Source organism: Falco naumanni, chromosome 9 (assembly GCF_017639655.2).
Source record: "Falco naumanni isolate bFalNau1 chromosome 9, bFalNau1.pat, whole genome shotgun sequence".
NCBI lineage: Eukaryota > Metazoa > Chordata > Aves > Falconiformes > Falconidae > Falco > Falco naumanni.
The window spans coordinates 31,380,682-31,406,754 of NC_054062.1; the positions used below are offsets into that span (position 1 = coordinate 31,380,682).

Genomic DNA, 26,073 nt, shown 5'->3' on the forward strand with positions numbered 1-26,073 from the left:
TTTGTTTTGCAGGTGCATCTTAGCAAATGCACCTGAAGGACTTCCCCGCTATATTAGCGTGTAATATATAATATTATATAACAAATACAACATAAGTAATGCTCATGTTGCTCTTTTGTAAATTCTTTTTTCACATAAAACTTCGCAGTTGTTTCCCCCCCCCCCCCCATTTCACTGCCTTTGTGTGTGATGCAGAGAAAAGGAGTAGCTCAGATCTGAGCCTGAAGTTCATGATTTTCAGCTGCTGGGTCCACAAGAAGAAAAGAAGCAAAAGAGCAAAAACTTTGTCCTTCAGCAGGCCTGGGACATGACAGCAGTATTAAAAATCAAGAGAATTAAGCCTCGGAGAGGATCAGTAATGAATAGACCCTATTATTTAGTGCAATAGATGGAAAAAATCTGAATATTTTCTCTAATTTTTTTGGAAGTATGTATTATTATGCCACTATTGACACTAATATATATATATTTTATATATACAGTAAAGACCAGATAAAAATTGCAGTGTAAAACACAGTGCTGTGGTTTCAGAAGGTGGCATATCAAAGCCAAAATATTGCAAACGTCTTTTAAGAGTGCAAAGCCAAGCAGGAGAAAGGCGACCTTCTGGCTTTCCTTGGTGCCGTGTCCTGTGCCTGTCCGCCCTCCCCAGCGTCCCTCCATCTCTGACCCAGCAGTGCCAGGCGCTGGGGTGGCCCTGCGGGGACTGTGGCTGTGTATGGGCCGGTGGTAAAATCCCACTGGGAGGTGGGAAGATGTGCAGGTTCAGCTTGAGACTGGCTGCAACCTAATCTGCTTTTAGTTTTCCTCATTTGCATCACCCTGAAACTGTGCCCTGCCTTGGACCCTGAGAAAACACTCAGAGAGGGTCTGAGCTGCTAAATCCATCGGGTTTGTGCTGCATCATGAAAGATACGCACATGTGATCCTTCAAAACCAGGGAAAATACCTTTATCTTGCCTTGGTTTATGTTCAAAGGCCTCCCAGCACACAAACAAGCCAGTGGACACAACCAGCCAGAATGAAGCCCAAGGTTTGGGTTGCGTTGGGGACTCTGTATCCCTGGGGGTGTATTTTCACCTGTTTAAAACAGGATATATTTTCATAGGTTTCCCAGGTAAATGAATAGGAAGAAAACTTAGAAGTCGGAAATTGTTTGTTGAAATTTTTTATTTGCTTAGATCAGCGATTTTGGCATAGAGAGGGGTGCAGCTCATACACTGAAATTATTATTTTAAATAATTTCAGTCAATTTCATATCACAAATTAAATATTGACCACAATGAACACTTCAAATTTAAACTTTATTGATAGAATCTCCACCCCGTCCATTTTTGACCCATGAAATCTTGATTATTTTGCTTCAGCTCTCACTGCTCTTTGGTGTTTATCTAGGGGCATTTTGTTTCGGTTTCAGCCCTTGCACCACATCACTTTCGCCTGGAGTTTTAGATTCAGATGCATCTGTTTCTCAAAGGAAATCTTTCTGGAAAGCAGAAGTAGTTGTGCCTTTGATGAGGTTAATTTAGCTACTCAGTGCTTTAACTGTGTTTTTCTAATTATCTAGTGCCTTTGTTAGGAGCTCACGCCAAATCCTTGATTTGGTGGGATTGCTCATCTCTGACACGGAATTAAAATATTCTGCATTGACTGCAGACTGCCCAGCATCATCTGATACCCTCACCTGGGGAGCTGTAGCTCCTAAAAATGCAATGGTGATACTATATAAACAATCATTTAGAGGTCCCAATCGTGAGCATCCCTGTTTTTATCTGTGCCTCCAAGTGAAGGAGGTGTGTTTATGACAAATGCATATTTTATAATATACCTTAGTTTGTGAGCATGCATATTGCTGCCTTACAGTGTTGCTGCTTTTTTTGTGTGCCAGCCAAAATCTTGGTGGCTTCTTGGATCATCAATGATCATGTTATGCTTTCTTACAAAGATAAAACGAAACCCCAGCTATAACTATCATATGAAAAAGTGTAGAAGAGGCAAAAAACTTTGATTGTAGTATAATTCCAGTTTAGCTGCTTTGATTGAGGTATAGTGGTTTATATTATTGAGTAGTCTCAGGAAACTCCCATTATAGATAAATGGGCACACATCTATTTTCATGTTGTCATATTCCTTTACGATTGTAGTTCTTGCAATCAGAGAATAAGATATTCTCCTGAAATCATGCTTCATAGATACTTTTACCTTCGACATCCATCACGTTCTTTGCAGAGGGACAGAAAAGAAAATCTCTGCATCGCCTCTGTGTGTATCTGTTATAACTCAGTTATTCAGGGCAGAATTGACTTTGTGGTATACGTCCCATATACATATTTTGCATTTCAGGGCACTCATAAATATATCTCTTTGAAGTTGTTAATATCGTCAAATCTTACAGAATTCATACTGTTCCTTCAATAACCCTCTAACATGTTTACAGAGGATTTTAAGCATAACAGGAGATTATGCTCATACTTGATTAGAAGGGTCTTATTGACATTTAAAGCTCTGCTGTGATTAGCCATTATTAAAACATCTGTTTATCATTAGGCAGGATAAATGTGAATAGAAAGTATGATTAGTAATTATAATTAGCAGTACAGAAGTGCATTGTCTGCAGTTAACTTTTCCTGAGCTGCGTGGTCTTTGTGAGTGGGCTGGTACACTGCTGTATGTATAATGAGGAGATACACATATGGATACATTAAAATCTACATTTTATAGTATATAATAATATACAATTATAAAATATCACATACATTTTATATATAAATGTGTGTATGTAGTTTTGTATATATAGTCTTATATAAATATGGTTGTATGTATATCTATAACTTGGGTTACTAGAGGGTACTTTCAGGGGAATGTGACTCGTAAGCCTCTGGTCCTGTGCTTCCATGAAGATTGCCAGCTACAGAGATTTGTTTTAACAGAACAATTTCTAGCAGGAATAAATGGATCTTCATTTTACTCGAGAGGTGCTAAATTATATTTGCCATTTACCTAAGTGCATTAAGAGACCATGTGAGAACATACTGGGCACGGGCCATGTAGCAGTGACTGGTTCTGGTCTTTGGGGATTGATATCAAATAGGATGTTGTGCTTTGTAAAGCATGTGGGAATCAGAGGAGAGTAAGTGTCCACCACTTATCTGGCTTAGTGGTACCCCTGTGGACCTCAGAGACAGGTGGTATCTTTGCAGCTATATCTGAACCCACTGTGGGAAGGAAGATCCACTGAGTACCTTCGCTATCCACTGTGCACATGAAAAATAAGAGTTAGCTGGTTGCCATCTGTCACAGATTTAAGGCATAATGACATACAGCCTATAAATGCATCTGACAAGCCAAGGATGGGGACTCTGCCCTTCGGAGGCCATGCTCTTAAATACTCTGATGGACTCCGACACAAGTCTGGTCCCAGGTGCCAATCGGATGTGTCTGTTATGGACCAGCTGGCCTGGATTGAGACCGGGATGAAACCTTTTTATTTTTCAGAGCTACTTGTTTACCTAAGATGATGAATCTATTAAAACACATTGGGAAGCAGCAGCAGACAGAATTATTTAAAGGAAGGTCTTTCATAATCACATGACACAATAGAAAAAAAGAAGGTGAATTTATGTATTTGCTATCTTCCAAGCTTACTCAGCTAGTAGTGTCAGCTTAGCAGTCATGCCTTCGCTATAAAGACTGTATGAAAGAAATATAGGTGAAAACTTTCATTGTACTCTAGAAGTTGGCTGTACTTTGGAGAAAGTGCTTTTAAGGAACAAGTAAGATGTGTTTATGGTACATGTTCATGATAGGACACTGCAATGCTGTTGGATATTTTACTCCAAACAAAAGAATTTATAAACTCTTCATTTGTTTGTTATTTGTACATTCACTACATCTTTTTTTAAAAATACTTACTTATCAGTGTTTTTGCCAGTCATGACCAAGTTGCCTTTTCGCCTTGTGTGGTAATCATACATTACACTGAATGCAAACCATCCCGAAACAGCCAGGCAGGCTGAAATCCCCTACATTTTTTCACCTAGATAGAAGGCACTTACTTTACAAGATATCTTTTCCTTCTTTCAGTTAATTTACTGGGATTTTGCTGAGATTTAGTGACTTCATATCAACCCTCATCATCCTTAGCCAGTACAGCAAGAGACCGTCCTTTTCAGTGAATCCCCCAACATACCCTGTACAATGATACTAATTTTTTCTTAAGATAGAGCTCATCTAATAATCAATTAAACCCCCTATTTTGCAGAAGACAGTAAAACCCCAGAAAAATAGGAATGCCATTCATGTTAATTGTCTCTTCCACTCTGAAGAGAGTGAAAGACTAATTTTTTTTACAGAAATCCCTCATACTATAGTTATAAGTCTTTTTTTTCCCATCAGTTTTATTATAATGCTAAAAATGCTTCTCAAAAATGAGTTTCTGTCTTGAAAATGAGAACAGGTTTTAAATTTTGTGGTGCATTCACTTAACTCTGCAGTGCAATTTGAGAAGAAAAATTTGAATTTGCACTTTGAAGGTTTTTCATCCTGCAGATGCAGTTAGGGATAAATACTTATTAAATGGGGTGTTTGTGAAGTAAAGGACCAGGAAATGAAAGCAAAGTAATGTCTTGGATTTTTATTGGTGGGAATATTGGTAAATATTTTGCTGAAAGTCATTTTGCTCATTTCTGTTTCCTGTAGTGAAATGGGATATGGGGTTGAAATATGTTGCCATTACTTCATGAAAAAAATATCAGTACAAGTGCAGAGGTCTTTAGAGTAGTTTTGTTTAATTAAACTGTTTCTCTAAGGAGAAGCTCTATTATAAACTCTAAGCCACATCTGAGATGAAAACATGGACCACTTGGGGTTCTGCGCATCCAACTCACATGATCCTGGTTTCTTTGAGTGTCTGTACTTTATGCAATGGTAATCTGTTATACTTGTCTTTACAATGGGACTTCACTTCTGAAGTATATGATGTAGCATATGGTGTGTAACATTGAAGTCTTGGAATATATCAGAGACCTGAAAACTAAAATTGGGAAAAAAAAATACTCAGACTTTCCAGAATTGGGAGTTGTTCAATTGTTAGGATATAACAGGAATTGGTTCTGGCAAATCTCTCAAGGTCAAGGAGAAATTTGTTATCTGCTTTGGGAGTTGGATGAAACCTTAATGAATTTTGCTGTCTCAGAAACAGGATAATGCACTAAAAAATTTCCCCAAATCACTCAGTGTCACAGGCAATCATATGTCCCAGGTTTCGATGAACTGACCCCCTATTTTTTGCTTGCTTTCAGCCTGCATTGATTTCTTCTCATCTCACAGTTGCTTTTAGGTGATCTTTCCAAAAGCCCATGCACTACAGCTAAACCTGAGGATATTTCAGATCATTTCAGTGCACGCTTAGTCCATTTCCGGTGAATGAGTTTTATGTTACTATTTTGCAGTGTGTACCCATTTTCGTGCTTTCTCATGAATGAATTCATTCCTCTGCAGTTCACAAAAGGTTTTTCAAATTTTGACATTTTGCTAATCACATTTTCCCCTTGTCTTGTTTTTTCCAGCTCTCGTAAATGTGAAACTTTGGGCTATTGATCGGCAATGTTTTCAAACAATAATGATGAGGACAGGCCTCATCAAGCATACTGAGTATATGGAATTTTTAAAAAGGTATGACACTTGTTTACTTTATGAAAAAATACAGTGAAACTGCCGTCCTCATCTTTTGACTTTTTTTGTGAGTGCAGTATTTGATTTGTTTCCTTCTCATATCTTTTTTTTTTTTTTTTTTTTTTTTTTTTTTTAATTTGCTGTTTAACCATCTGTAAGCTGTATCCTCCACTTGAAAGGAAGGCGAGCCCCAGGGGGAGTCCTGCTGCAGCTTAGTTTCATTGCGGCTGTGAGTTACTCATTGGCAAAGAGTAACAAAGCCAGGTGTAAGAGAAGAAGCTTTAATATGAGTCATACGAAGTGTACCTTATTTAAAAAAACCCTACACCCTCCCCTGGGAAAAATCTGCTTTGTAAATTGTTGTAGAAAGAAGCAAGTCCATTCAAAGTGTGTTCTTGTGCTTCTAGAAGTAAAAGGCAAGTTTCTAGACAAGCAAAAACTTTAGGCTGCTGTAAAATGAAGGTTAAATGAGTAACAAGAAAGGCATAAAGCCAAGTCTCTTCACTCCTTAAATTTGACTCTCTCAAGCTTTCCTTCAGTTTGCGCTTCCAGATGCCATCTCAAACTTGAACATACCCTCCATTACCAAACCAATGTCTAATATCTCAGTGTGCCATAGCAGTGAGGACTGGGCTGTGTTTCGTGTCAGCAAAATAACCCCAAATAGAAGCATAATGTCATGGAATTCCAGAGAAAAAAAATCACCCAGGTCAATGTGATGCTGTAAGTAATCCCATCATTACTAAAATGTTACTACACCAGGCTTGTCCCAGATCAAAACATTCCCTGCTGCATCATTCCCCCCCGGGAATGGACAATGTTTTGCTGTGCAGAAGCAGTGCGAGGGGTAAAATCATATCCAAGAGATGATTTCTTTTGATAGTGAGTGGGGATGTGATCAAAATCCTTCAGATTTGGCCTCCTTTTCACCTCTCTCTAGGGAGAAGCTTTACTCATTTTCTTTTTTATTTAGGGTGCAGCTGATTTTCAACATAGGGGAATGTTTTAGCAATTAATTGCTTAATTTCCAGAAGTTGCATCTTTTTTTCCAGAGAGAGGTTTTGGGGGAAAAGTGCTGTTGTCAGATCCAGAAGATCTTAGTTTGCAAACTAGTGACTTGAGTAATGATATACCTTCTTAAAAGCATGTTTTGGATGAAAAACTAATCCCATACAGCCATATCAGATGACAGGTGACGAGTCTCCCTAAAGCAGGCATACTAACTTTAACCCTGCCATGTCATGTGCTTGATCTGCTTTTGTTTCTGACTTGCTTTTTAATGTGTTTTCAAACATAAGATTTCTAAAATTGGAAAAACGTGCAGTACATTCACTCGGACATGTAGTAACATAAAATCAAGAGGTAGCTTGTATTCCTTCAACTTTAAATTAGTTTTTCTCCAGTTAGTATTGGAAGAAAAAAGGACTTAGAAAAACAATAAAAATTAATAATTATAATAATTACCATCATAATATAACTATTCCTTAATATATAATATATAAAAACATCTAGAGAAAGAATACAAGTCACAGAATCATAGAATTGTTTAGATTGGAAAAACATTTAAGATCATAGAGTCCAACCATTAACCCAGCACTGCCAAGTCCACCACTAAACCATGTCCCTAAGTGCCACATCTACACATCTTTTAAAAACGTCCAGGGATGGTGATTCCATCGCCTCCCTGGGCAGCCTGTTCCAGTGCTTGAAAACTTTTTTGGTGAAGAAATTTTTCCTAATACCCAACCTAAACCTCTCTGGCGCAACTTGAGGCTGTTTTCTCTTGTCCTGTCGCTTGTTAGCTGGGAGGAGAGACTGACCCCCACCTCGCTACAACCTCCTTTTTGTGTGTGTATATATGTAAACACACATGTATATATGTAAACACACACACACAAACTAAATCTCGGTGATGATGTTGGGGAGTCACAAAATTGGGCTGTCTCACAGGGTGTCCAGGCAAGGCTTTAGGGATAGGGCAGGGCACATGGAGCCAGGAAGGTGATCCCGTAGGACCGATACCCAGGGCACAAGTGCAGCTGTACCACAGCTCAGCCAGGATGACAGGTGAGGAATGAATCGAAGCTGGGGCACCATTAGCCACTTAGATCAGAGAGCAGAGACCTGCCCAACTCACTGCACTTGTTCTTGACTGGGTTGACATCCCACCTCCTCACTTCTCCTTGTGGCCTGGAGTTTCACCTGTGATGGTTTTCAGTCATGAATAAAAATAAAATGATGAAACAAATAATTGGCCAGGAAGCATGGCCTCTGATGTGACAAGATGTTTCTCTAGAGAGGACCAGGAGCTCCACGGAGATGTTCTGCTACTCAGAGATGACATGAAAGTGTAGGCATCAAAGTCTAGCTTTTTCCAGGTGTCTTAGTTTATGGTTTTTAACAAGCAAACTCAGAAGAGAAAACAAAACCTGTTTCCTTACTGAAAGGGTTTAAAAAATCATAAATTCACATGCTAACAAGCACTGGCCTTTCTTGTATGCTAGTGAATGAAGCAAAAAAATAAAAGATCAGTTCTGGAGGCTGGAGCTTCTGGCTCTCTTTCAAAGCGGAAACTGTGCACACATTAAGCTCTTAAGCTGTGAGCTTTAATAGAGATTCTGTAGAAGATTGTCAAGATTAATATGGATGCAGGTTTCGCAGAGCCTGCCCACCTTTAATTTTAAAGCAAATAGTGTGAGGAAGAAACAGAGAAGTGTTTTCTCACACTGTGTCTGAGCTTCTTGGACACAGCCTATTACAGTGTATCGAGCCACATATTAATGCTCATTACAAAGGTCTAAGGCAAGCAAATGTTTTTCTTCTTTGAATCTTACAGTTTGAATTTAGGAAGAGATTTTTTTCCTATGCAGTGATTGTAGCATGGGGCAGAATAGCTATAGGAAGGTCATTACAAAATGGTATCTACCCCGTTGTGTCTCCCAGTTAGTTGGGCTCTGTTCATGAATAGCTAGCTCAAGCTCAAATAAATTCGATTTATTACATTAAATGTTCATTTTTAAGGATGTTTTCATTCTAAATCTTTTTAAGGAAAAAAAGTTAAATCTTGAAAACAAGGAGTATATAAATTGTTAACCTTATTCTTTGGGGTTTTTTCCCATTTTCTTTCATACATTAAGAAGTTAATAAAAATGTTCTTGTTAAGAAATCAAATGGAATAGAATAAAAAAAGGTTTAAACGGTACTTGTTCAAAGAAAAGTCAGTGGGATTGGACAGCATTATCTTCTGCTGAAATTGGTCTAAAACCCTTTCTGTTCTTGTCATTAGTCACAATAACAAAATGGTCATCATCTTCAGTAACATATTTTCATGTATGAGCAAAATACAGTAGACATTAAGGTTTTGGGGGTGAAATAAGACTATTCATGTATTCTTGTTTATCTTGCTGAAAATAAGTGCAGTCTCATCACTGGTATTATTAGGGGGGCTCTTGCAGTCATTGTATGAAATACTACCCCACAACCAGTGTTGTGTTTTGTTGTTTTTCCACAGAAGGAACATACACACGTCAGCTACTGTTCTTTTAGTTTCACCCATTTATGTCCAGAGTATGTATAGTCCAGTGCTTTCTTCTGAATGCCGTAAGGAAACCCTAAAAAGTACATGTCCTGGTTAAGAAATCCAGGTCTGCCATCCCAATGGGTCCTGGGCCAGAAGGCTGTCTCCTGGTTTTCTCTAAGGAATAGTAGTACATAGTTTTCTTCGGTTACAAAACTTGAGATAACTCTTTGGATTTACAGAAATCAACTGCAATAGACTGGAGCAGGGGTCCTCAAACTACAGCCCATGGGCCGGGTACGGCCCCCCAGGGTCCTCAATCCGGCCCCCAGTATTTACAGACCCCCCCGCCGGGGGTTGGGGGGGAAACCAAGCAGCCGCAGATGACTGCCTGCCACTGCATCCGCGCGCCGGCCCCCTGGTTAAAGAGTTTGAGGACCCCTGGACTGGAGTAAGGAGCAAGTGAACATCCTCTTTTTCATAGTATTTAGGAGGAACTGGTATGTATATCCCTTTCTGCTGCTTGTAAAGTCAGCAGCTGATCCTTGAAGTGATCAAAAGATGGCCTAATTCCCTAGCAGCACTTGCTTCAAGTAAGGGATCGAAAATCCAGACTATTTTTTGATCCCTGTGTATATACTGAATGAAAAATCATAGCAATGATTCCCTTTGAAACACAGATTTTCAGTAGCTCGTTATGGGTTTAAATCAGTGCTAGATCAAGCTAGATTGTAGTGTAGCTAACAGTAAAATGTTAAAATATAATATTGTGCTGTACATTCAGTAACTCCTAATGGTATAGGGGTTTTTTTAGCATTTAGTTTTTACCCAGCATTGTGCTTCCTGTATATCATGGAATATATTTGCCCTTATGCAAGCAAGAAAGAGCAACAGTGGAGGTTACAGCTATGCCAGAATCAACTGTACATCTCACTGTAATTTTCACTGTAACAACATTAGAATGATTTCCTTCTCAAGCCTGTACTAAAATAATTCCATTTAAGCAAGTCAGAATATTTCAGTTAAGGAAACAGCTATTTATAAAATAAATTTGTCCAGGAAATAAAAGATGGAAAAAAGCCTTTGGCAAGTATTATAATTACCTGCTAAATCCTAAAAGTTTAAAGACAAGAATGCCTTGGAAAAGTAAATATTGTTTTTATTTACACCATCTTCCTAGATGTTCCAAAAGGAGAGACCTCATATTCTGGTCCACCATATAATCTCTGGTTCATCCAAGACCCTGGAACAGATCAGGATAACAAAAGATGAATACTTTGTGTCACCTCAGAGGCAGGATCTAGCTTTAGAAGTGGAAACTTAAAGGAAGTTCGCACATACACACGATCTTGAATCTTATAAATATTCAGTGGTGCTAATAGAAACAAAATTAAAGGATCTTGTTAGCCCAAGCTTTTGACTTAATGTTAATGTCAAAAACTTTCATCTGGCTGAGGAAATGCCCTACCGTTTTGTCATAGTGCTTTGGCTTGATCTTGAGTCTCATTGACAGGTTTATCCTACTCCAAATTGGCTTAACTGAGAAGTTGTGATCTGGGCAGACATGGCAGAAGTGAGCTGGTTACGTCTAAGAAATGGGAGTTTATGCACTCTCTGCTTTTCTGCATAGGGAACTAGGCTGGTAAAGTTTTTTGTCTGTAGCCGTGTATTTAATTGTGCCAAAAGGTACTGAAGCTGGTCACTGTGAGTACCATGATGATTTTAGAGCGAAGGTTTTGCGTTTTCTGCAAGTTGTTTGTCAGTGAGAGGAAAGCAGATACAAAAATGTGTGAAACTTATTTAAAAAATGACTGTGTCTTTGAAAGATTGCTTGCGTTTCTGCATTAAAACTTTCCCAAAGTGCATCTTAGGGTGAAATTGTACTGGATAGAAGTGGGAGAGAAATAAGGAGAGTGAGGGAAAGGGAGGAGGGACTTTGGAAAAAAGAGAGTTAGAGATGGATGATGAGTTGGTGAAGTATGTATGTAAAGATTGTTTCAGCTGACTAAATCTGCAAAACAGGTTTTGGCTTAAAACAACTTTTGTGGAGCACTGGAATGTAGACAAAGTGAACAGAGGGGATAGCAGAGTAAGAGGAAAAGGGAAATTATGAGGCAAATAAATGCATCCATTCTTAATACAAAGCTAAATATAAGAACAGATCTACTGGTTCAGACCAGGAGCCCATCTAAACTGGCATCCTTTTCATCCCAAGATGTTCCTCAAAGCCAGAACAGAGAGGTCCATCCCCACTAGGATGAGCGTCCAGTCCAACACTTTGAAAGCCAAGAGCATCATCTTGAAGGGTGTTCACAGCCACAAGATCTGGTCATTACTCACCTTTTAGGCTGTCCGAAGTTTTAAAGGCAGTCCAAGGAGTGTCCCCGGGGGTGAACAAGCTGGGCTGTTATGTCCTGATCAGGTTCTTTCTTACCTCAGAGGCACCCAAGAATTTTGCCAAGTTACCCTGCTTTTGCGTTCACTGTTGCTGTCCAAGCTGAGGAGCACCAGACCAAGCATGCAGTCCACAAACCCTGCGATTGATACGGTGACAAAAAGGCTTATGTCCAGATTATGATCTTCTGTATGGAGCCAGGAAGGCTGGAAACATTGAAATAGCATCTCCCAAGAGCTGTAGATGAGATAAGGCTATAAAGAAATCAGGAGTTAAGCCCAGGAAGAAGGGAGGGGTAGGGAGAAGGTGTTTTTTTCTGATTTGAACGGTAATAGATTAATTTCCCCAAGTCAAGTCTGTTTTGTCTGTGATGGTAGTTGCCGAGTGATCTCCCTGTCCTTGTCTCAACTCACAAGCCTTTCGTTGTATTTTCTCTCCCCTGTCCAGTTGAGGAGGGGAGTGATAGAGCAGCTTTGGTTGGGCATCTGGCAGTCAGCCGGGATCAAACAACCACACCTGGAAACAATGGGGACTCTTTCAGGGCAGATGTCCACCTAGTTCAGGGGTCCTCAAACTCTTTAAACAGGGGGCTGGTGTGCGGATGCAGTGGCAGGCAGCCATCTGCGGCTGCTTGGTTTCCCCCCCAACCCCCGGCGGGGGGGTTCTGTAAATACCAGGGGCCGGACCCCTGACCTAGTTCATTCTTAGCTGAGGTCTACAGCCACCTTGAGTCCACATCGAGGATTAAAATTATCCTTTTTTCATAATAGTGAGCAAAAGGATAGGCAAGATGCACTATGAAGCAGGCAGAAAATCAACTCAACTTTGAGCTCAATTAGTGTAGGAAGGTTTGATGGTGTTGCAGGACTCCTCTCTGATCCTCAAAATGAAGAATGAATTCACAATTGTATGCAATAAATAAATTAAAAAAAATCTATATGGTGTCCCTTTCAATTGTTCTGTTGGGTTTTCTTAGATGCGGTGGAAGTACAGCTTAGCCCATGAATCTCTGAAGGTCATGTTAAACTCACTATGCCGTGAGGGGCTACACCGAGTTACACCTGGAGCTTTAGTGGGGAAGGCGGAGGTGATTTGAGAGGGTTTGCAAGACTGAAAGTTTAGTCTTGTAAAGTCTGGTTAGATAAATCATGTGTCAATTCTTCTACATTTTGCTTAGATAACGTGTTACAAGTAGCGATGGGGAAAAATGACATTTTAGAAAGCCATTCATTACAGCCACTAGTTTTGTGTTTCTCACCTTGGATTTCTCACTGTTAATGACAAACGAGTGCACAGAGAGCTATGTCCTGGTCTGTAATTCATGCAAACTGCTGCAAATTTGTGCATGTGTCAACAGGGTGCAGCTAATGCGCTGCTAAGGATCACCGAGCTCCCCCAGGTAAAAGCAAGAGGGAGCAACAGCAGGTTGGAGATGGGCTGTCAGCTGAGGTGGATGCACTGGAAAAGAGTGTTAGTGAGTTACCACAGCAGGGGAGGTTGGCAGCAGCCTCTGAGATGTAAACTGGAGAGTAAATAACATGTCAGGAAGCAAACTAGGAGTGGCCTAAAGGTAGAAAGAAGGGAAAGGCTGTTTGTGTTTCCTTGGGCAGGTGTGGGAATGTTTCAGGGGTGGCTTTATGTGAGAAGCTGAGCCTGAGGCTGCAGACGGTGAAGATACCCGGGGCGCCCACAGGAGCTCTCAGGAGGTCCTTGCACCTCCCAGGTTCATGCATAAAGTATGAAGACAGCCTGCAATGCAGGTTGTGTGGTATTTGAGTAATTTTAGTAGCTCTGCGTGGAAAAAAACTGTTTCAGCTTTGGAAATTGCACAAAATCTTGTCTGTCTGGTCTGTTTGGGTTTTACCACGTTGTTTTAAATTCAGTTTGTGCTGGGGACACTGGAGGATATCTGGAAGGAAGTTTCTGTTTGCAGGCGGCTGAGCGTGAGGAGGTGTTTTCACCGTGCCATGGAGCACAGGCAGGCACTGAAGCAGAACTGAGATGATGCACTATGGTATCAAACTGTCAATTTTCTTCTGTCATGTAACAAGAAAAATAGTCTTTCTCATCTTCCAGTGGAGAGAAGGCCGGGTTAAGAATTTTTTTGAAGTACGTTTTGTAATTAATTGTTTCAGTAGCCACTATCTGGCCTCTGTAATCCCTTGTGAATGCTATTAATGCATAAGAAGGGGCTGGGGCAGATATTTTTTAAGTAATAGAGGTTTACTATTGACCAAGCTTATTTTAATCTGAGAAAAATCTTTATTGGAGGCAGTGCACCACAAGGAAAAAGGAGAAGTGAAAAGCAGGCAAAAGGCTCATGTTCCTGTTGATTCAGACCATGAGGAAGGGGGAAGAATAATTGCTTTTTGTTTGGTTGAGTTTTTGGTGGTTTTTTGTTTTTTTCACACGGGAGCATTTCAATCAAGACAGTTGCAGTAACCCGATTAAGTGCATTAAGGGAGTTGAAGACAGCAGCTCCCTGGACTGCCTTGAAGATAGCATTGGTCTTGGTGTCAGCTGTATTTGAAATGCGGATTAATACAAATGGGAATAAGTCTGTATCTCATTTTCATGTCATTGAATCTTGGACTCATAGAATGGTTTGGGTTGGAAGGGACCTTAAAGATCGTTTAGTTCAATGGGCATGGACACCTTCCACTAAACCAGGTTGCTCAGAGCCCCATCCAGCCTGGCCTTGAACACTTCCAGGGATGGGGCATCCACAGCTTCTCTGGGCAACATGTGCCAGTGTCACATCACCCTCACAGTGAAGAATTCCTTCTGCCTAATTCTACCCTCTTTGCACAGACATATTCCTTTGTACACGGAAGGGGGAATCTCAGTGAGTCTCGATGGGGCGTGCTGTGATTTTGCTTTTGCTACTGCTGCTGATCTGAAATTTGACAGTAAATAATTTAACCATGGCAGGTGACAGACACTGACTTTGCTCCTAACGTCCATCTGTGGGGCAATTTAGGGCTTTGCAGAAACGATTGATTGATACATCTAGTGGGAAACAGCCAGTTGCTGGGACCAGAGGGTGCAGAAATGGAAACCACAGTCTGTGTGATGGAGGCCACAGGTGGTAGCAGTAATAAGACATCTGCAGATGGTGAGGTTTGTGAGGCATTTGACTTCTCCCCCCCCCCTTTTTTTTTTCCTTCAACTCAGAGTTTTCTTGGTGAGGTAAAATCTAATTTTCTGGTAAGATTACTGTGCTACTTGAGATAACGTCTTTACATTTCAAAGGAGAACAAAGCTACATATGTCCTTTTTGCCCTCATAGTGAGTCTGCCAGTAAGGAAAAACACCTTCAAAGGTGCACTCATGATCTCAATAGGCACAAGCTCTTACTTTGGTTTAAATCACTGCCTTCTCCTCTTAGGTTACTCTATTGTAGCGGTTCCGAGTCAACATTGTCCAAGTAAAATATGTTCTCCAGATCCTTGCATGGCCATTTGGGCTCTTCAGGCTAATTTTCATAGCAAAGAAAGAGAATTCTTTCATAGCTACAGGTTAAAAGGTAAAACAATGAAGCTTTGTAACCTTGCATAGAAAGGAGGAAGGAAGGAACATGCATAAAGACTTACTGCCACAAGGGTAAAACACAGCAAAATAATTCAGCTTTCCTGCCATCTAAATTGGAAGAGAGAATTTTATTATTCTTTTTAATAAGCAGGGAAAAACAAGAAGCAGCTGAAAACTAAAGAAATTCCATGATTCAGATTAGTCAAAATACCCTTATCTGTTATATGGCGAGCCTCACAAAGCAGATGCTCACAGGAAGACCGCAGTATGGCCTGTCTCATTCTTTAGTTTAAGAAAAAAAATAATTCAAAACACTGTCCAACAGCAGCTCCAACATGGTTTTATTGTGGTTTTCCCAGAGGTAAATGCAAGGATGGGCTATGCTTCTCTTTTGTAAAACTTGCTGAAGATAACCAGCCTAGGATCCCCTGGAGGCAAAGGGTGTCAGTGTCTGCGGTGAAGGCAAAAACCCAAAGTCAAGCCAGAATAAGGCCACAACTATCAATGAATTAATCTGTTCTGTGCTGTTAGGTAAGAGAAGAGCTTTTCTTGGTGATGCTTTGTACATGTTCTTGCAGGGTTTTGTGAAGGCTAGAGCTCTAGGGATTCTTGTGTTTCTGGAGTGGTTTAGCTCCCTGCTTCAGTATAGCTGCTGATTAATGGAGAAGGCAAGGTGCTGTCAAGAATTAAATCTTGGGCTTTTTCTCTTGGTTGTTAGCCTTTAAAAATAATGGTGTTTGGTTTTACATTTTATTTTTAATTTCCAGATCTCCCCCCCCCCTCCCCCTTTTTTTAGGGTCAATGCTGTCCTTTTCATTTGTCATCAGTTATTCTTCCCTTGATGAGAATCACATTTTACTTTTCAATACTTGTAGAGTGTGTTCTCAGGCACAGATCAATCAACAGGGTGTAATTACTGGTAAACCAATTGTTAGCGTGGCTTTGTACTGATACAAATGGGACCCGAATCTGATCCTCTGTTGTTGCAGTCATGCTTTAGAGCCATCAGGGAAGGTTTTATCCAACATCCTGCCTGTTTGGAGAAAGAAAACTCTTGTTGGTAATATTGCATCAGGTCAAAACCAATCCTGGCTCACTGCGTGCCTGTTAGCTGCTGTCATGATTGAAGGACTTTCTGAGCTGCAGAGAAACCAGGCTGAGAAACAACTTACATGTTTCTGATTTCTGTGGCAGCAAAGAAATCAAGTTCTTCACAGCTCGATGCAGAACATTAGGCACAACTGGAGATCTGTTAATGTGTGCGGGCTTGTTTGAAATAATTCATCCTTACCAAATTAACATTTGGTATTGTAATATTATGTGGATGTTTGTGGCTGTATATACCAAGAAGATTGTTTTGCATTGCTTGCTAAAATGTAGTGAGGAGCAGACTGATTAAGATTAGGGGTTTATACTGCAAATATTAAAAGTAGATGAAATTATTAAAAATTATGATTATTTTATTCTGATCACATTATAGCCTAACTTTAAAATTTAGGACTCTGGAAAGGTAGCATGATCTCTGAGTCAAGATCTGTGGCAGGTGGCTTCATTGGGGTTTCCCTTACAAGAGATGAGCTGAGGAGGCAGCCCAGAAAACTAGGAAAGACTTGTTAGGTTTTTATTTTGCAGAAGCTATATGGCAGGGGTCCTCAAACTATGGCCTGCGGGCCAGATACAGCCCCCCAGGGTCCTCAATCCGGCCCCCGGTACTTACAGACCCCCCCCGCCGGGGGTTGGGGGGGAAACCAAGCAGCTGCAGATGGCTGCCTGCCACTGCATCCGCGCGCCGGCCCCCAGTTTAAAAAGTCTGAGGACCGCTGCTATATGGTGATAATCTCTGGGCCTTTGATCTATCAAATATTTAAAATGCCTAGGTTAGTCATTCACACACTAGCTGTGGCAAAATAGAGTTGAACAGTGATGCTTGGTGTTAAAATATTAAAGATGGATAGATTGCAATGAATTACAGAAGATGAGACATTTTGGAGGGTTTTCGGAGTGTGGTTTATGCTTTGTGGTTATGTTTTCTTTCAAGATGACCAATGATGAGCAGCAACTGTGACTTGTAGTGGATGAATTGAGTAGAGAGACATTCTGCAGAGCTGTAGAGAGATTGGAATAGGCATTTTCTGATCTTGTAAAATAGAAGATATCCCTGATAGCATCGTGGGAACTAGAAGGTAGCCCTGATACCTGACCAGTTCAGTAGCATGCAGGTGAAGCAGCGTAGGGTGGCAGTTCAGCCCAGCCTGAACCAAAACCTCTTGTGGGCTCCCAGAGATACTCAGCTGTCCAAAGAAGCCTTTATCCAGGCAGAATACAATAGTCTTTACTCTTTCATTTATAAAACAATACCAATACAGTTTACTGGCAAGGTAGAAGATAGGAAGGGGTGTGATGCTCGTCCCTTTTATGGTCACAGATGTTCCCGATTCGTTATGCTGCCTGTGTGCCCACACATGACATCACTCATTGTTTGACCAGGGTGGCTGAATTGGTGGGCCAAGTGTCCGGAGCTCTCATCTGAAGAGGTCAAAGCCCTTCAGCTCCTTTTAAGTGTTCACTGTCAGATTATTAATCTGTTAATCAATGGGTTGAAATCAAGTGAAAGCACAAACACAGCAGATTTAGGAGAAGGTATTGCATCTGGCTGGATGTCTCAGCAAGGTAGAATCACCTTGATGGGCGAAAAACAAAGACAATATCATAGGTTTGAAGATCGAGGTCTGTTTCTTAACGTTCTTTTTCAAGGGTGTTTCCCATGACCCATTTAACTCTCTTCCCTCATGGGCCCACAAGCCAGTTTTAGTCTTTGTTTAGTGTGCAGCCATTTGATAGTCACAGACATTTCAGAGCTCATCCTTGTGCCTGACATTTCTCATAAAAAAACATTTATCCACCTATCCAACATGTTATCGCACCAGACAGTCCCTACTCTTGTGTCTATTTTCATGCTCAAATTACAAATAGATACCTACCAAAGCATCTGACAGTCTCCTCCTGAAAGGAATCATTCAGTGATGCACAGGAGGATTTTGGCAGTGTCAGGTGTCTGCTTTAAAACATTTTGCTTTTTGACCAGGTAAAGTGAGACTGGCATTCTCAGTGGCAGCCACTTCAAAACTTTTTATACACTGGTACAAATGCAGTTGTAGGCTTCCAAACTTCACTTCCTTTTGCTCAGCCAGTAATCACAGACTAACACATGTCAGCTCCTATACGAAAGGAGGATTGTTACCTTTATTGTTATTATTTTTCAAATGAGTGAGTAACCTGAGCATTTCTACCACAGGCTACAGGCTGTTAGCTTCTGTACCTTTTTTTCCCCCTCTAAGAAGAAATGTCTGAATTTCACTGCAATGTGTTTGACCACATATAGAAACCCTCTGCTTCTTAGAAGACTTGGGAGTAAATAACATTTTTGCGTGCCTTAAATTGTTTAACAAATTTTCAATTACAATTAATTAAGCATGTTCATCTACAAAGAGGAGTACATGTATTTGCCCAAATGAGGCAGCTTTGTAGGATCTTGCATGGGGCTGAACCGTCTATCAACCTGCACCCTAAAATTGGGCTGTAAGTAGCACCCCTGATGTTCTTTGTTAGTTATTCTGTCTGCAACGTGGCTTCCAGAAATCAGTGTCCCTCTTATTTCTTTTTCTCTTTTGGTCCAAAGTGATAGTTACATAGACAGTGGGCCAATCATGTTAAATGTGTTTTTCACCAATGGTGTTTTATTAACTGTGAAAGTCCATGGCAGAGAAACACTCTTGCCAGTGCTGGTATGCAAGTGTTGGGTCTGACCGGGGTCAATCATGCCTTTGGGTTATGTTTGCAGGTACTTTTTCTCCTCACAAAACTGGAAAGCCATCTGAGGTCTCTGGTGAAAACAAAACTTTTAGAGAGTTAGTAATGGAGTTCAATTTGCTTATCCATGTGCAAATTGAAATGCTTAAAATACGTGCAGTGTTAGGGAGAGAAAGTAGTAGAAAAAGTGCTTTTTTTTTCCACAGCTGGTGGAAAAGTTTGAGTACAGACTAATTGCTAGAAAGATATCTTAGGCTTCATGTTTGAAAACTCTGTATCCAAACTGTCTTTTGATCCTAATGAAAAATCTGAGTTTGCCTGCTCATACACAACGCTAAGTAAAGCATTTCGGCAAACCATTTATTTGGTGAAAAATGCAGCTTTAGGGCTGAATAATTTGTTGATGGAGTATTTCAGAAATAATGAAAGAATTTTCTGCTCTCTCAGTGGTGGATTCCTTGTGTGATGAAATGACTATTAGGACAAGGGGATGTCATTTGTTGTGGGTTTAGAAAGGCTTTTTACACTTTGCCTGCAGCATTGTCATTTGAAAGCTGAGGACTAATGGGCTGGATGCATGGAACGGTTAGATGGGTTGAAAGTTGGCAGGACTGTCGGGCTTGGAGAGAGGTAATTAATGGCTTTGATATTTAGCTGGTGCTGGTGAAAAGCAGAGTATGGTGGGGGTATACTGGGGCAGATACTTCATGTCTCCATTGACAGCCAGGATGGTGGGACAGTCATCTTCAGCAAATGTGCATCCAGAGAAAAATTAGGGGAAAGGGGCTGTCGATGCCAAGACAAAGAGTGGACCTTCATTTGAAAGGGACCTTGAGAAATTTGTCTGTTGGGTCAAAATCAACCTCATGAAACTCAACAGGGAGAACAGGGTAGAGGTTTTGTTCCTGAGGTGGAATAGCTCCGTGCATCAACAGAGGCTGGCAACTGACTGCCTGTACTGAAGGTGTATAGGAAAGGACCTGGACCATAAAGTGGGGGCCAAGTTGAGTAGGAGCACAACACACTGCCATCATGAACAGTCCTTTAGGAAGAGCATGGCTGGCAGGTCATCAAGGTAAGCATTTAGTCCCTCTATTCAGTGCTGGAGAGGCCAGCCTGGAGCAATGTGTTAAGAGCAGTTTCCCACTACTGCAGGGGCAGTTTCAAAGGTATGGAATCAAACCCTTCTTGGTACTGGCAAGTAAACCAAGGGGCAGCGGCCATGAGTTGAGGTTTGAGAGGCTTGGGCTGGACAAGAAAGCAAAATCCTTTCCTGGAAAGGTAGTGCAGGTCAGGACAGGTCACCAAAGAGGTGGGAGGGATCTCTGTCCTCAAGAGGAGGGCACATCAAAGTGTATGTTTTGAGGGTACTGTTGTGGAAGATTTCAGGAAGAATCTCATGGGCCAGTTTTGGATTTGGGGTACCTCTCTGTGTTTTGGTGTCATGGTTGGACAAGCAGTAGGCACTAGGTAGAGGGGAATTAAATGCAGTTGGGCAGCAATTGAACAGTGAACCAACGTGGAGCTGGTACAGGAGGAGGGGGAAAGCCACAGAGGAGAGTGATGGCAGACGACCAACATGTGTATGCTGGTTACTCAGACCTCTTAAATAAAAACTGCCACTTTCTTAACAGGAATTGTACCCATCACCTTTTTTTTGCTCTCTAGTAGACTCTTGGTGTATAGCGTTTTTGCATCACCTTGCTGTCTTTCTTTTTCAATCTCATTTTTTTATTGCAATGAGCATTTCTAAATACCTTTGGCTTCAAAGTAGTGGCATGTGTTTCCTATGACTTCACATTTCAAATAAAGTCTGTAAATGTGTGAACTGTACTTTAAGAATTGACTGTTAAATAAATATAGCTGGGACTTTGCAATCAGTAGCCTTGATGGGGAAAAAATGGGGACTTGTATATGCCTGAGAGGTTAAAAACTTGATTTTTTTTATTTCAAGTTTACATATTTACGTATTTATCAAGGCAAAATACCACAGCAAGAACTAATACTTCACATGATGACCACCACATATAAGAAAAATAGGTCAGGGAGGATCAGCTTCATTTCCATGGCAACTGCTTAATCCCTAGTGGAAAAGACTAACTTGATGCCTAAGTGCTGTTTCTTTACATTAGTTTCATTCCTGGGTCTTAAATAGGCTTATTTTTACAATGACCTGATGGGCACTGAAATTACAATAAACAGCAGTTACTTTTCCAATAGCCTGTGTATACTTTGACATCGTATTTTAGACTCTCTTACATATTTCTGCGCACTCAAGGTTGTGGTTTGCCAACGCACGAGCATTCAGCTGGAGGGTGCATGGGGACTTCCTCCTCCTGGCTATGGTGACACCACTGCAGCTTGGTGGGAATGTTGAGCTCTAGATACTTGTAGCCATCCTGACTTAAGGACTATGAGATTTGTTGGGTGGTTTTTTCCCTATTCAGAAGTCCAGCTCCAATGTTAAAACTACATGACAAGATGGGAAACATTGAAGTCTTAACTGATGCACCTGTGAAGGTCACATTGGCAACAGGGCAGATAGTAAATATTTACTGTTTGATGGCTGTGTCTCAGCTGACTGTATCCCTTGTAGCTGGTCCATGAATTCATGCCCATGCTTACACCATTCCCAAACCCTCAAAGTCCTGCCTCAGGTTTGAGTGGAGATGGAAGGCTGCTGATGACATCGATATTTGGTTTGAAATGTTCAGGCAGGAGTTACAATGTCAGTAAGTAGTCAGCAGTGCGGAGTCCACTTTCTTATGAAGGATTCATTGTTTAAATTTGCCGTGAAGCTGTTTAGTATTTACTAAGTGGTTTTGCAGTGCAAAGACCCAGCATTTTGCACAAGGCTTTAGACATGATGAGAACAGCCTCTGTCATTGCTGCTTTCTCCTGGCATCAGTTTTAGTACTGTTTAGTAACGTGGTGCTGGTTAAAATCATGCTTCGGGCTCCATTATAAAGGATGCTTTAGAAACACAGATCTAAAACAGATTGTCTGGTCTGAAAGCTGTGTGGCCTGAATCAGAGCACTGGAAGTTAAATTGTCGAGGCTGAGGAAGAGAGGAAAACTTGGGATAACTGGAGCTAACGCCTCATAAATTGGTGCTTAGCTGGTGCCAGTTCTTTTAAGAAATAAGTGGTCAAGGGAGAGCTGGAATATCAGCAACACCTTTCTCTGCTAGCCACAACCTCCCTCTGATGGGGTCAGTGGCAAAAGTCAAAGAAAAGTTTTCTTCTTCACATTATCTAATTGGCATTTATTTTCTGTAAGTGGGGAAGATCCAATACAGATTCATAAGTGGAGGCATTTTTGGTAACTGTTACTTAAATACATGTAGACAGATTATGAAAAACTGTTTTTTCTCTCTGCTGGAACAGGCTGGCTCGTACTTTGGAAGAGAACCATGATGAAAAAAAACCAACCCATATGGTTTTGTAAGCAAACTTGCATATCAAAGGCTTTAGCCTTCATTTCACTTTTCCTTGTATGTCTGACAATCATCGCATTGCCCAGCTAACTCGGCTGTGGATGAGAAACAGACTGATGGAAAAGTGGAAATTGATGTGCAACTTGCCCCTGGTACATTTTTTTTCCCCCCAGGCAATTTGGTAAACCTTTGCAAAAGTGTATTTCAACAAGAACAGAGATTTCTTCAAGACTCTGATTAGCTGTCACTTCAGTTAACTCTTAATAAACACAACCCCCTTCAGATGTACATGTTTGAATGAAGATCATGTAATCATGTTTTGCTGATTGGAAATCCTGTGGGGATTAATACGTGTTGAAGTCTATGTTTGTTCAAACAAAAAAGAAACAGCATGCACTGGCTCTTAGGAGCTTTGAAATGAAATGTATTATTAGTTCCTCTGTAAATTGGAACCATACATATGGGAGCATAAAACACATGAAATGGTCTAGATATTTCTAAAAGGACGATTTTAATCTTCATTAGTAATCTGGATGAAACAGCTGCTGACTGCAAATAAACTGTGTTGGTGAATACTAAACAAATCGTATTGAGATGAAGAATAGGGACAGGGTCTTCGAATTCGTCTTGTCACAACGCATAACTTGGGAGCACATCTTGTACACTGAACTGTATTACAAGAGTTTAAAGGCCAGATTAAGTAAAGAACTGGGCACACTTCCAAACGAATAGCTCATTAAACTCCAGCCCTCTGCTGGGTTGTCTGCTTGGAAGCGTGCAATGAGGCACCCTTTGATACTCTTTGACAAGGAATAGCACATGTCATTTTGGCCTTGACATTACAAAAAGATGCTGTAGCTTCTGCTAGAGATGGGAAAGCATGCTATGTTGGAGGTGAAGCCTCAGCGTAGGAAGAAGCTGCTGGTTTGCTATTTGGGTGCAATCAGAGGTATGAGTGAAATATTGTGATAATATTGTGTTATATTCATGGCATAATAGCAGCGATTCGTAAGGAAGAGATATCCTTTCTGTGTTTAGATTGTACCTCTACAAAATGTGCAGGATGAAGGATGCTTAAATGTGGTAGACTAATGCAAACCATTTGTGTCTAGCCACTTCTGTATATTGCAATACTGTACTTGTCTTGCATGCCTACAGCTTGGCAAGTTCGTCAATAGCTAATTTGGCAGGTAAAAGAAGAACATTGGCTTTAACAAATATTTGAAATAAATCTTAAGAAGGTGGTTTAGGGAGCGTTTACTTTTTTTTCGCTCATTATGGTAGGTTCTGCTTCTCCTCTTGATACCCAGACAAAACCCCTATAACCACCCATGAACGCTGATGGACCTAGGAGTGAAGGGAGTATGTCAGAAACTTCCTGAATTAATTTTTTCTATCACTGAGTTTAACTTTTACTGCTTTTAGTTATGTAGTACCTCTTAATTTGTTATCACTGGGGATATTGCTGTGCTGCAATAGCAGTGGATTTCCGAGTTTCACCCAACAGACTGAGAGCAGTGTGAGATTACCATGGTGGTCTGGACAAAGGTTGTAGAGCATCGTGATGGTGATGGCTCATAGCACTTGTCCTGCTACCTGGCCAGCTGCTAGGGATATTTACTGTATCTCTTAGTGATTTACATGGTTCCAGACATTGCACCTGTCCTCTGCATGCATCTCTCTCTCTGTCCTGTAAGTTGGAACAAGGTGAGAAACACAATGAGGTGATGGGTTTTATTCTTCTTTTTAAATAACCACAGTATGAAATTGGACATTGATCTTCAAAGGCATGGAAGAAGTGTTTGCGATGTCTTTTGGCATGAACCAGTAGCCTTTACAAGGAAGAAGCTCGCTCCAAGGGGAATGTTTTGAAGGTGGCATTCATGTCTCTACTATTGTTTCTGCCCAAGTTTGCACTGTTCTGAGTATTTGAATTATTTTTAGTTTATGATCGTCAAGTGGAGCTTTTTGGATGGGCAGTCGCATACAGGCATGCAGAAGTCTGCAGTCTTGGATGCAGACTACATCCACTGATGTCCAAAACCGGCTGAAGAAGCATGGGGAGCTGAGAAGTCAAACAGATTAGACAGCAGTGGGCTTTGATGTGCCAGAAGTGTTCACAGTTGCAAAAGAAACACCACGTTGGTGTTGGTTTGAACATTGTGGTCCGTTGTTATGGGGGTGGTATATTGTGATAATGTGAGAATAGGAAGGTTATTTGCACATTCAAATGTGAAGATGCTTTTCCAACAGGAAAACACATTGAATAGGATAAGTTCTTGGTTTTATTGTGGCATGCTTGAAGGTTAGAAAAGGCTCTGTGTGTGCCGTTCTCCAAGCACATCTTCATTCATCTCTCTGAGTCAAGTGCATAAATTTTTACCTGGTAATTGTTGTGTTTTGTATTAGCAAAGTAAAAGAAAGATTAAGTACAAAGCTTTTAATGTGATTAGAAATAGCTGTTTAGATGTGTATCTCATTATTTGTAATTGTCTTGAGACTTGGCAATCTGCCTTATACATACAAATAGTCATTTCCCTTCAGAATGGTTTAACAAGCTGAAGTATGAAGATGTAGAAAGTATCGATCTAAAGATAGTCAGGTATAATTAGCAGACAATAAATTGTTACAGAAAGTAGCCACTGGCATTTACAACAGCATACCTCATTCAGAAGCTTTTGTTCAGTGTGAAATCCTGCCAAATAAAATTAACTTATTTGATCACTAAATTCCCACATATTATAGGTTTGGTAAATCGATTGTTTTGTCTTCCTTGCCCCTAATTCACAGTGTCTCTCTTTATGTCACGGTATGTGTGAAAATATTCTGTAAGTGATGTGAGCCAATTTTCTGATGAATTGCTCTATACGTTTGCAAGGCTGGGCATGCCTGAGGTTAGGGGATTTTGGTTCATGAGCTCAACGGAAAAAAGAAGTCTTTTAATGAACTACATTTTCTCTTTTACTGAATTGAAAGTGTTAAATTAATGTTGATTTGAAGAAAACAAAAGAATCTGGCTCCTGTTTGAGAGCTTCCAACTGAAGTAAAACTGAGAATGGGTGTAGGAGCTTTCATCAAACTGGAGAGCAGCAGAGGACTGCTCTTCCTTTGATCTGCTTTGAGCCAAAAAATACAGACTTATATCTGGTAGTTCAAGACCAGTTTCTTTTCTCATTCTTGAACTGACTTAAACCTGCTGCTCAGGATAATGTCCTAACCATGGTGTCAGATACTTGGGGTGGCCCATTCTCAATCTCTGCCAGTGAAGAGACTCCAAAAGAAGTGCAGATGTTCACCAGTGCTTGACCTTGTCTTAGGAGACTGTTGCTTCCATAAGAAGTTTTTTTGGCTGGACAATTAAGGCATTTTTCCATGCCAGACAGAGCAATTTCCCCAGGAAAAGCTCCTTGGTACACTCGGTGTTTCCATGGTGCAAGTATTCTCTGAGATCTTCCAGGCAAAACCATACAGCAAACTGTGGTAGCACGTAAGAGTAGGTTTTGAACGGCCAAAACTGCAGGGCTCCATTTTAATAAATATTGCATTTGGAGAAGCAAGTATTATTGGCTTTCCTGAGCAATTACTGATAAGTTTTAAGTAAAATAATGGTTTGGTTTTGGTTTTGAAATTACAGCTTTTGTTTGTTGTGTGTACTTTGAGGATCTGGGGAGAAGATTCCTGCTCTGAGGGTTATTCCACTTTTTTAGAAGG

The 26,073-nt window shown here is 40.6% G+C and overlaps 1 protein-coding gene across 2 annotated transcripts in view; it reads left to right on the top strand.

Annotated features, from left to right (window-relative positions):
• PRKG1 (protein kinase cGMP-dependent 1) overlaps positions 1-26,073 on the top strand; it is a 504,212-nt gene that overhangs the window by 304,855 nt on the left and 173,284 nt on the right. For both annotated transcript variants that reach the window (XM_040607240.1, XM_040607238.1), the window contains exon 4: positions 5,568-5,673. In XM_040607240.1, the coding sequence (XP_040463174.1) occupies positions 5,568-5,673 (106 nt within the window). The remainder of the gene's footprint in view (positions 1-5,567; positions 5,674-26,073) is intronic.